The sequence below is a fragment of the Pipra filicauda genome, unplaced genomic scaffold (assembly GCF_003945595.2).
Source record: "Pipra filicauda isolate LSUMZ 115617 unplaced genomic scaffold, ASM394559v2 scaffold23_size5868930_pilon, whole genome shotgun sequence".
NCBI lineage: Eukaryota > Metazoa > Chordata > Aves > Passeriformes > Pipridae > Pipra > Pipra filicauda.
Genome location: NW_024104354.1, coordinates 2916302 through 2927712, shown reverse-complemented (window position 1 = coordinate 2927712; position 11411 = coordinate 2916302). Strand labels below are relative to the sequence as shown.

The 11411-nt window shown below is 45.4% G+C and overlaps 1 protein-coding gene across 1 annotated transcript in view; it reads left to right on the top strand.

The window, feature by feature from the left end:
• The first annotated feature begins 3792 nt into the window (after window positions 1-3792).
• The window catches only part of AKAP7 (A-kinase anchoring protein 7), an 84769-nt gene continuing 77150 nt past the window's right edge, over window positions 3793-11411 (top strand). Inside the window, exons 1-2 of the mRNA XM_027751701.2 lie at window positions 3793-4038; window positions 10488-10631. Coding sequence (XP_027607502.1) covers window positions 3861-4038; window positions 10488-10631 — 322 coding nt within the window. The 5' untranslated portion in view covers window positions 3793-3860. The remainder of the gene's footprint in view (window positions 4039-10487; window positions 10632-11411) is intronic.

Here is an 11411-nt window from a genome sequence, read left to right as displayed (position 1 = left end):
ATTATTCTTTTTCATGTCAGATGTCAATCAAATGTAGTTTCTTTCATTAACTACATCTGATAGCATCTTCATGTACTTCTTCCTTTTATACCAGTTATTGTGGAGACTCTAGACTATTTGCTTTTTGATCTTTGCATTAAATCACCTTATATCAGGCAGTCCTCTACCTCTCGTTTTCCATTATCTGTAGTTCTGCAGCTCACACTTCTCTTTGTGTCTTTAGCAAATCTCTTATTACTACCAGATCACAGTTTATTCTTCTTCGCTTGTTAGAAAACGAGATGTTGTATCAGCAGTGATGGTAATGAAGACTTGTTTTGTATCAGTTATGTCCTCCCTTCTTATCACAATAACCCAAGCTTCCCCTATAGTTTCCATGCCCCCTCATTACAGTACCTTCAGCTCCCTCCCACATGCTACACAATATCCCAGTCCCCTTTATGACTCCCTGCAACACATCCTGTTCCTGCCCTTTCACTACCTAACCTCCCACACTGAGTCATGTCCCAAATACTCCTAGCTCCCCCCATATCTCTTGCTTGACTAAGATAAGACATAATATGCATCGATAGTGTGTACTGTGACCTATCGCGTAATGAGCTGACCAATACGCATGGCCAGTCACTGTTTCAGGGAAAAACAGACATACAGCATTCTTTCTTCTTTACCTCATTTGGGAGCTAAATAAGTCTCTCTTTTCTCCCAAATCACTCACTTTTTAGGAAAGATGTGGGAATATCTTACCTCTGAATCCTCTTACACTCTAAAGAATTTGATTGAAGTTAGAGGGTTGGATTAAGAGATGGAAAGGTGGGTGAGAGGCTAACAGGCACAGGCAGTGCAGTTGTGTAAGCACATACAATTATAGGACTGATTGTGCTTGCTCTTTCTGTTAGCGTCACTCAGCTGTCATAATGTGATTTTTTTTTCCCTCAAAGGGAAAACTGTACTGCTGAGAGGTTAATCAGAAACCCTCTTTAAAAAGACAAGGCCACAGAAAATTGATAAACTGCTGGCTTTAGCCCAAGCCTAAGCGGTAGTGAAAACCAGTTTCTGCCAGGCACCAGGTCAGTGACCTCTACGAAACTTGCACAGCATTTGGGCAAACATAAAAATAACAACTTCTTGCTTCAGTTTTCTAGTCCTCCAATGAACATTTCCCTCCAACACCACTTTTGTGACTTGTAGGACAATTCATGGGAACTGTTACCAGCTCCAGCTAAAGTACTTTTAATTTCTCACTTCCTCTCATCCTGAAGATAGTACATTCAGGTACTTGTGAGACCAAGGAACACATTGACATTTTAGTGCAAGGTTAGTGGGTATTAGTTAGAGACAATTTTTAGCTCCATTAAAAATGCACTGTGTTTCATTTGTTAAGAGTACCATTAAATGCCACCTTTACTTAAACATTGTGTTGGATTCCCCTGTCAATCGTACAAACAGAAATTTTTTTTTTCTAGAGTTTTCTTGCTGGAGATTTCTGTGAAACACTTAATGAATTGATTTGGAGCAGTTTCAGATCCAAATCTGCTTTTTAAATTCATATTTTTAAAAAGACAATACCAAAAATATTTCCTCCTGGTATTTAGAATCATAGAATCAACCGGGTTGGAAAAGACCTCTGAGATCATCAAGTGCAACCCTTGATCCAACACTGCCGTGGTTACTAGACCATGGCACTAAGTGCCACATCCAGTCTCATCTTAAAAACCTCCAGGGACGGTGAATCCATTACCTCCCTGGTGGACTTACAATCAAATTTTTATGGAAGTATTGTGCTTGACAACGTAAACAAGCTAGGAAGAGGTGACCACTTATCTTAACAGTAGTTGCTATTCAAATGAAATGTGTATAATAAGAAACACTGCCAGCAGCCTCATCCTAAAGCTTTTCTTGGATCCCTCAGAATTTGGACTTTGGCGTTGCATCCAGCCTTTGGTCTCCACAAAACTATGCGGATGAAATAAAAATACTGTGTGAAAGACAGTGATGGCAAACACATCTCAAAATGGATCAAGAGTAATAAAATATTTCCAAACAGATTTTATCTCCCACAAAGGAAAAGCACAGAGGAGCCAAATACAGAAACTGGCCTCATTTTTCACTCTTCTTTCATTCAGCTTCTAACATCCAGCAGCCATGCTGCTTCCTCCCTATCATAACTACTCTCTTTTATTTATTTGCTTTTGCCATCTGTGGACAACATAAGCATACTTTGTCTCAAACATTCTGACTGTTACACTGGAAAAGGTATGATTGGAAGACCACACGAGGAGGTGGGTCTGTTCTGCCCCAACTTCCTGCTCCACCTTGAACTTCGTGCTCAGTCCAACCCCTGGACTGACCTCCTTGAGAAGAGCTCAAAGGGCTGGCTGTACATATGTGAACAAAACATGTTGAAAAGAACCCTTCTAGTTTACGTAAGAGACGTACACCAGGTTAACTGTGAAAAGAAGCAGATTGGACCTTCTCATTTCTTTCGCTTTCTTTGCCTCACAACCCCAGCTTCAGAACATTCACACAGCAGGACCAATTCTTTGTTCGCTGTGTCCCTTTTTTGTCTTTATTTCTCTCTCTCCTTGCTTTGCCTGGGAAAAGCATGGCTATCATATTCCACCACGTACTCCATACTGAACTTTGTTGTGGGTGTGGGGAGCTTGAGGAAGTGTGTTGTGGCTTGTTAGCCAACACCTTTGAGAAGTGATGTTGTGGTTCGTGAGCCAGCACCTTTGAGTAGTTTGTTGTGTGAGCTGCGAACTTATTGAAGTGTACTGTACAAAACTAAGGGCTTAGCCTTCACTCTTATGGAAGAGCATTGTAATAATTTAAGGGCTTGTTCACTTGTTACCCAACACTTCTTGAGTCTATAGAGTGGGCTGGTGGCTGGAGTTATGGCAACTGTACTATAAAACATTGGAGTTCCCTGTCTTTGTTCAGCCCAATGAAAATTTACAATGAATGTCACCCCCCTACCGATGGGTCGTGACACCATCCCTACTGTCTTTAAATATGAAAGTAGGAATCTTTATATGAATATATACAATCCGCTCCCTCAGATCTGGTCTACATGGTCAGGCCAATTTGCAAAAGTACCAAGCGACATTTAGCTTGGCTTCTCCCAGAGAATGCCATGACAGGATTTGGCTTCCAAGAGGCACCAAATCTTTATTTAAGCAGGAAAGGAGCGTCTCCCCTTCCTCCCCTTCTTTTAAGCGATCTTAAAACACCCATTCGCGACATTCCCTCAGAGAAGCAGCCTCTCCTGCACACCCCTGAGGTCCATTCCCGACAGGAGATCACAGCCAGAGCAGAGCCCTTAGTGCCAGCGGTCAAAGGACTCGGGGCTGCGCGAAGGGTCGTGTAAAGGAAGGAGTTTAAAGCACATTTAGAGCAAGACTGTCTATTCTCCCCCAGGTGGTTGCTAAATTAATGTTAATTACTGCTCTGCAGCCCTAAGCTACAGCCGGTTGTTTTGGGGAGACGCCAGCCCAAAGCACTCCCGTTAGCTGCGGACCTCCAGCGGGACGAGGGCTGGGGCAGCCACTTCTCGTTCAGGTACCGAGTGAAAGCAAGGCGTGAAACGCGGATCTCCCATTCCAGGACACGCTGTTCACCGTGAGCGAGGCGGCCCCGCCGAACACTACCGCAGCCAAGCACTCGGGGGAAGATGACAGGACAACGAAGGCGCAGCCGCCCCCCATCCCCATCATGCCCAGCGCGGAGAGTGCCGGGAACTGTAGTTCCACGGGCGCACGGCCCCCTTCCTCCTCTGCTTCCCCGAGGGGCGCGGCGGCTCCGCCAGACCCGCTGCGGTCTCGCGGCTTCCCAGCGGGCAGACCCGCTCGCCTCAGCCGGGCATGCAGCCGCTGCTGCTGCGGCTTCTCCCCGCGCTCTGCCCGGCGCGGCCGGCGGCGGCCCGCGCCCTGCTCGCCCGGCGGGCTGTGCCCGCGCTCCCCATGGCGCTGCGGCCGGCGGCGGGAGAGGGACGGGCCGGGGGCGATGCCTCCCGAGCAGCCGGCGCGACCCGGGAGCACGGTGAGAGGCTGCGGGGCGGGGAGAGAGGCCAGGCGCTTGCGAGGCCCCGCGATCGTCAGCAGCCGGCGGGGGAGGCAGTGGCGGGGCCTCGCAGGCGCCTGCGTGCGGGTCGCGGTGGGGTGTAGGGGAAAACTTTCCAACTTGATAGTGGGGTGTTGCTAAAAGCGCTTCCTTGCCTGCCCTGCACAGTCCCCAGGCTTGCCAGGCAGTGTAGCAGCCGACCTGGCTGAATACTAAACCCATCATTTTTCCCCCGCAGATTTTTATTATTATTCTTTTCTTTGTTCCCTAACTGTAAACGCTAGTGCCAGCACCGGAGGTTCAAAATATCTCTACACTCAACCATCTGTTTCTACAGAAACTCTTAGTTAAACTGTTGCCAAAGTAATTTTTTATTAAAAATATGAATGCAAAGCAGCGAATGGAAGTTCAGCAAGAGCCAAAGGAGCCTCAACCCTCTTGCCATCAGGCAGAAACAGGTCCCTGCTTGGGTAGAAGAATCCCCTCCTGGCATCCCTCTCCCTCCCAGGTGTCCTTGCAGAACAGGTTTGCATCCCTGGATCTCAAGGGTCAAGCAGATGACAGTGTAAAAGAAAGTCTGTGCGTGGGGTCTCCCTGATCAACACAGTCAACCAGATGGATCACAAATGCAGGTATTAAGAAAAAAAGAAGAGTAGTTGTAGTGGGTGACTCACTTATGAGGGGACCTAACGGCCCTGTATGCTGACCAGACCCATCCCACAGGGAAGTCTCCTGCCTCCCTGAGGCCCGGGTAAGGGATATTACCAGGAGACTCCCTGGACAAATTTGTCCCACTGACTACTATCCACTGCTGGTTGTCCAGGTCAGCAGCGATGAGGTTGATGAGAGAAGTACCAGGATAATCAAAAGGACTTCAAGCTACTGGATCATCTGGTTGAAGAGACAGGAGTACAGGTGGTAGTCTCGATTCCTTTGGTAGCAGGGATGAATGCTGAAAGGAACAGGAAACCCCATGTGATCAACAAGTGGCTTAAAGATGGGTACCATCAATGGAATTTTGGTTTTTTTGATCATGGGCGGTTATACAGCACCACACCTGCTGGAGACAGATGGGGTTCACCTGTCTAATAGGGCAAAAGGATTCTAGACCATGAGTTGGCAGGGCTGATTGAGAGGGTTTGAAGAGGGAAAGGGATGAGACCAGGCTCACAAGAGATGAGATTGGGGGTGGCATGCCAGAGTTAGGGGCAAAATTGGCAGCCCAGCTGAAGTGCATCTACACCAATACATGCAGTATGGGTAACAAACAGGAGGAGCTGGGGACCATCATGCAGCAGGAAAGCTCTGATGTAGTCGCCATCATGGAAATGTGGTGGGATGATTTGCATGACTGGAATGCTGCAGTGGATGGTTATAAGCTCTTCAGAAGGGACAGGCAAGGAAGGAGAGGTGGTGGAGTGGCTAGGGAGTCTTTTGACTGTATAGAGTTCAAGGATAGTTACAGTAGGGTTGAGTGAAAATCAGGGGGAAGGGTAGTAAGCTATGTATCCTGGTGGGAGTCTGTTGTAGATGACCCAACTAGGATGAAGAAGCAGATGGAGGATCCTATAAGTGGCTGGCTGATGTTTCACAATCACCAGCTCTTGTTCTTGTAGGAGACTTTAACCCACCAGATGTCTGCTGGAAACTCAACACAGCAGAGAGGAGGTAGTGTAGGAGGTTCCAGGAGTGCGTGGAAGACAACTTCCTGACACAGCTCATAAGCAAGCCTACCAGGGGTGGGGCTTGTTAGACCTGCTGTTTACAAGCAGAGAAGGACTGGTGGGAGATGTGGTGGTCGGAGGGTGTTTTGGGCACAGCGACCATGAAATGATGATGATGGAGTTTTCAATACTTGGTGAAGTAAGGAGTGGCATCAGCACAATCTCTAACCTGTACTTCTGGAGAGTGAACTTTGGCCCATTCAGGACACTGATTTGGAGAGTCCCTTGGGAAGCAGCCCTTAAAAAAAATGGGGCCCAGGAAGGCTGCACATACTTTAAGAAAGAAATCTTGAAGGCGCAGGAGCAGGCTGTCCCTATGTGCTGAAAGAAGAGGTGGTGGGAAAGAAGACTTGCGTGGCTGACCAGGGAGCTTTTACAGGAACTCAAGAAAAAAAAAGAGGGCGTATCACCTTTGGAAAAAGTGGCAGGCAACACACAAAATCTTTAATGATATTGTTTGGTCATGTAGAGAGAAAATCAGAGAGCCAAAAGCTCAGAAGTTAATCTGGCCACTTCTGTAAAGGATAATAAAAAGTGGTTTTATAAATAGATTAATAACAGAAGGAGGGCCAAAGAAAACCTCCATTTCTTATTGAATATGGAGGGGAATATAGTCGCCAAAGATGAGAAAAAGGCTGAGGTACCTACACCTTCTTTGCCTCAGTCTTCAACAGCAAGACTGGTTATCCCCAGGACAGCTGGCCCCTTGAGCTGGTAGACAGGGACAGGGAACAGAATAGATGCCCTGTAACCCAGGAGGAAGGAGTTAGTGACCTGCTGTGCCACTTAGATACTCACAAGTCTATGGGCTTGAATGGGATCCATCCTAGGGTGATGAGGGATCTGGCAGAAGAGCTCACCAGCCTCTCTCCATCATTTATCATCAGTCCTGGCTCAGCGGGGGGTCCCAGATGACTGGAGGTTGGCCAATATGACTCCCATCCACAAGAAGGGCCAGAAAGAGGATCTGGGAAACTACAGGCTGGTCAGTGTGACCTCAGTGCCTGACAAGGTTATGGAACAGATCACCCTAAGTGCGATCACACAGCACTTACAGGACAACCAAGGGATCAGACCCAACCAGCAGGGGTTTAGGAAGGGCAGGTCCTGTCTGACCAACCTGATCTCCTTTTATGACCAGGTGACGCACCTGGTGGATGAGGGAAAGGCTGTGGATGTGTCTACCTGGACTTAATCAAAGCCTTTGACACTGTCTCCCATGCCATGCTTCTGGAAAAGCTGGCAGCCCACGGCTTGGACAGGGGCACTCCTGGCTGGGTTAAGAACTGGCGGGATGGCCGGGCCCAGAGGGGTGAATAGTGCTGCATCCAAGTGGCATCCAGTCACTAGTGGTGTCCCCCAAGGATCAGTGTTGGGCCCAGTCCTGTTCAATATCTTATTGATGATCTGGATGAGAGGATTGAGTGTACCATTAGCAAATTTGCAGATGACACCAAGTTGGGGGGAGTGTCGATCTGTTGGAGTTTAGGAAGGCTGTGTAGAAGGACAGGCTGGATCGATGAACTGAGACCAAAGGCATGAGGTGCAACAAGACCGAGTGCCAGGTCCTGCACTTTGGCCGCAATAACCCCCCATGCAGCACTATGGGCTGGGGGCAGAATGGCTGGAAAGTGGCCCAGTGGAAAAGGACCCTGGCAGTGCTGGTTGACAGCCAGCTGAACATGAGCCACCAGTATGTCTAGGTAGCCAAGGCCAATGGCATCCTGGCCTGTATCAAGAATGATGTGGCCAGCAGGACTAGGGAAGTAATTCTTCCTCTGTACTCAGCACTGGTGAGGCTGCACCTTGGGTACTGTGTCCAGTTCTCGGCCCCTCAATTCAGGAAGGACATAGAGCTGCTGGAGCCAGTACAGAGAAGGGCAATGAAGCTGGTGAAGGGTCTGAAGCATAAGGCTTATGAGGAGTCACAGCAGGAGCTGGGATTGTTTAGCCTGGAGGAGAGGATGCTCAAGGGAGGCCTCATCACTCTACAGTTACCTAAAAGGAGCTTGTAGCCATGTGGGAGTTGGCCTCTTCTCCAAGCAACAAGCAGTAGGACAAGAGGATATAGTCTTAAGCTGTGCCAGGGGAGGTTTAGGTTGGACACTGGGAAGAAATTCTTCATGGAAAGGGTGATTAGATACGGGAATGCGCTGCCCAACGAGGTTGTGAAGTCACCGTCCCTGGAGGTGTTTCAAGAAAGACTGGACATGGCACTTAGTGCCATGGTCTAGTTGACATGGTGGTGTTTGGTCATAGGTTGGACGTGATGATCTCAGAGGTCTTTTCCAACCTAATTGATTCTGTGATAAACATATTAGACACATTAACATAAACACAGTAAACAGGGTACAGTGCCTGGAGACCTAATCTCACTGTGATCTGTGATGTTTATGTGTCAAACAATAGAAGATTATTCTATCTGAAACTATAATGTGAGTATGGAGAGAAGACAGCTGGGAACAGAGTGCAATGTTTTATTGCTCCTTATTTTTGTGTTCTCCCCTTTATGAGCTAGGTGTATCATGATTTTTTTTGTCTGCTGTAACATGACAAAGGCTGATGAAGATGATCAGCCACTTAAACAAATACAAATAAGGGAATAATGTATACACCTGTTCATCTATGAAATTCCGACTAATAAAATTAAGCATGCAATTAAGAAAAAAGAATTTATTCTGTAACAGCTTGATGGTCAAGGAGTTCCTGTGGAAGCTTGTTTCGTTACTCTAGGTCTCAGATTATCAACATCATGTGAAGAATTTTGAAAAACCTTCTTTTCAGGTTGTTTTAGCATCTAGAACGCAATTCTTTAATTAGTATTTCTAAAAAAGTGAGGGAGCTTTTTTTGCTAGAGGCACAACCTGTATAATTTAGACACAGTGCCTGTTCAGTTCAGCTAACTGATGTGAGAAGGGGCATTGTTAATTACTAGCTGTGCCTTTGCTATTGTGAGCAAGGCAGAATTTTTCAAAGTGGCACAAGTATGTTGCTTTTTGAGCAGACAGAGCAAAGGAAACCTGTAATCTGCAATATACACACCTCAGATTCATGTGAATCCTTGTTCTGTAGCTGATGCTACCTTAACAAATCCCTTTGTTCCCAGCTGGTTAAGATTCTGCATTTCTGAATCTTGTTGCCAACTTTTCTGCCCCAGACTGACCTACTTGTTTGTCAGTTTCATGCACCTCTGTTTTGTCCTTCACTTTGAGATCTCTTTGAATCCAGGGTTGTTGTTTTTGCATGCTTGTGGATCAGCAGCAACAATCTGTTTTGTTTGAGCTTTACTTTAATCGAAATGTTAAGTAATAATTTTATTATTGTTTTAACATCTGTTTGTTATGCATACCTCTTTAGTGTCTACAGGGGGAACAAGCAACAAATCTAAATACTTTGTTTCCTTTGAATAGCCTCGGGTATAAAGTTAGGTATCAGGCTACAACCACAGAGTGATTTATACCTCCTTACTTTAGCCTGGAGTGAATTAGCATTTAATCATGTTGTACTTTTGCTTATCTTCCCTAGCATAAAGTGATATGTGTGAAAAACATTCCACAGGGCGATAATCACCCACATTGGGTCTGCAATATTGATTTTATGCATGTATAGCCTTGCATGCCAAAAGAACATAATATGCACTTTTACTTCTGAATTTTCCTCTTGGGCCAGATTTGGGCTATCTGCACTGGTCATAAAAGGAGCTTTGAAAGTGTGTTGTCTGTAGTAATGAGCTGACCTGGAATAAACTGCATTTCTGACATAAGGCTTCTTCCACTACAGTAATCCCATTGTAGAGTTGTCCCAAAAGAGTATTGCTGGGTGCCTGGTTCTATGCACATTGTTTGCTGCTACAGAAGATTTTACATTTTGTTTCTTTTAAGGTATAACTTAATATGCCAATATTAGAGTTAACTCATACAGAAACATGAAGCAGACATAGAGAAATGACTCATGCTTAGCTGGTACTCTTGGGGAAAAAGACTTTTTAAAAAACTTGTTAGTGGAGATTATTCTGTCTTTGTGGTGTTACTCTGAGATAGAGCTTCATGTGCATCTTGTTACCTGCAAGATGTGTTTTGATTTATATTGGTTCCTTCTTTAGCTTGAATATTAAAAGTTAGTTCTTTGAATGACAGGTTCAGACCATTGCTATCCAAAACATTCTATAGTGTGTGGGAGATGCAGGAATAGAATAATCATCTCATTCCTGAATGTTGTAGTCAGCTGAGAACCCTTTGTTTTATGTGGAATGGTAGGATTCCCTTCCTGCTTCTCCATGCCTCATTTTCAGTGTGTTTATAGTGGAATTAATTTGCCAATGTTTGTCTGCTCTGAGTTTCATATGCCATTACTGTTGTCTAAAATGAACTTTATATGTTGTCTGAAGACTTTTTTTTTTGTTTATGCTCAGTTATAAGCATTCTTTTCGCATGTAATTGCATTTACTTGGAACCAAACAAAACCTTAAGTTATTAAAATATAGAAGGTGAACTCTCCTTTTTTGCTATTCCACATAAAATGTTAAAGTATTTTTACTGATCTGTTGACGAGGAAGAAGAATAGGATCCTTAAGGGGGTTATATGTCAATATTTATTTGCTGATAATTGGAGAAATGTATACTTGGTATGTTGCTTGTGTATAATGTCTCTTAGCTGTTTATATTAAAAAATAAGACCCAATGTGTTATTTTAAATATATTACAGATGGGCTTGAAAATGTACAGCAAAAGAAAATCTTTAAGGAGAATAAGACACAACAGAGAGAAGAGCCATGTGCTTCCGATTCAGCAGACTCTCTAATGGCAGAAATGCCATTTCTTGACACAGATATCGACGATGAATGTGTTAGTAAGTATATTAAACGGAAGTAATGTGAACGTATAGACATGTCATACACTCAGTTCTTGGTCCTCCCTGTTTGCATGTGTGAAGGGTTGACCTTGGCTAGTTGCCAGGTGCCCACCAAGCTGTTCTGTCACTCCCTTTCCCTGCCAGAGAGGCGAGACAGAATAAGATGGAAGATGACTCATGGGTTGCAATAAGGCAGTTTCCTAAAGCAAAAGTGAAAGTTTGCGCATGTACAAGCAAAGAGGAAAATAACAAGGTTTATTCTCTACTTCCTGTTAGCAAGTGGTGTTTGGCTACTTCCTGGGAAACAGGGCTTCAGCACATGTAGCGGTTTCTCAGCAGGCAAACGTAAATATTGAATGCCCTCCCCTTCCTCCTCCTTTCCTTAGCTTTTATATCTGAGCTGATGTCATATGGTATGGAGTTATCCCTTTGGTTAGTTTGAGTCAGCTGGCCTGGTTGTGTCCCCTCCCAGGGTCTTGCCCTCTTTTGAGTGGGGGAGGAATGTTGAGACACAGTGCTGGTGCTGTGCCAGCACTGCTCAGCAGTAGCCAAAACACTGGTATGTTATCAACACACTTCTAGCTACCAATGCAAAGCACGGCACTGTGAGGGCTGCTATGGGGAAATGAACTCCGGCTCAGCCAGACCCAATACAGGACGTACAAATGGGATGTGCACATGGAACTGTCTCCCTGCAAACAGGTTTCAGGCCATAGCCTATCTTACTAGTATTCAGTCCTGCAAGTACTTGAGCATATGAAAAATTCACCCTTTTGT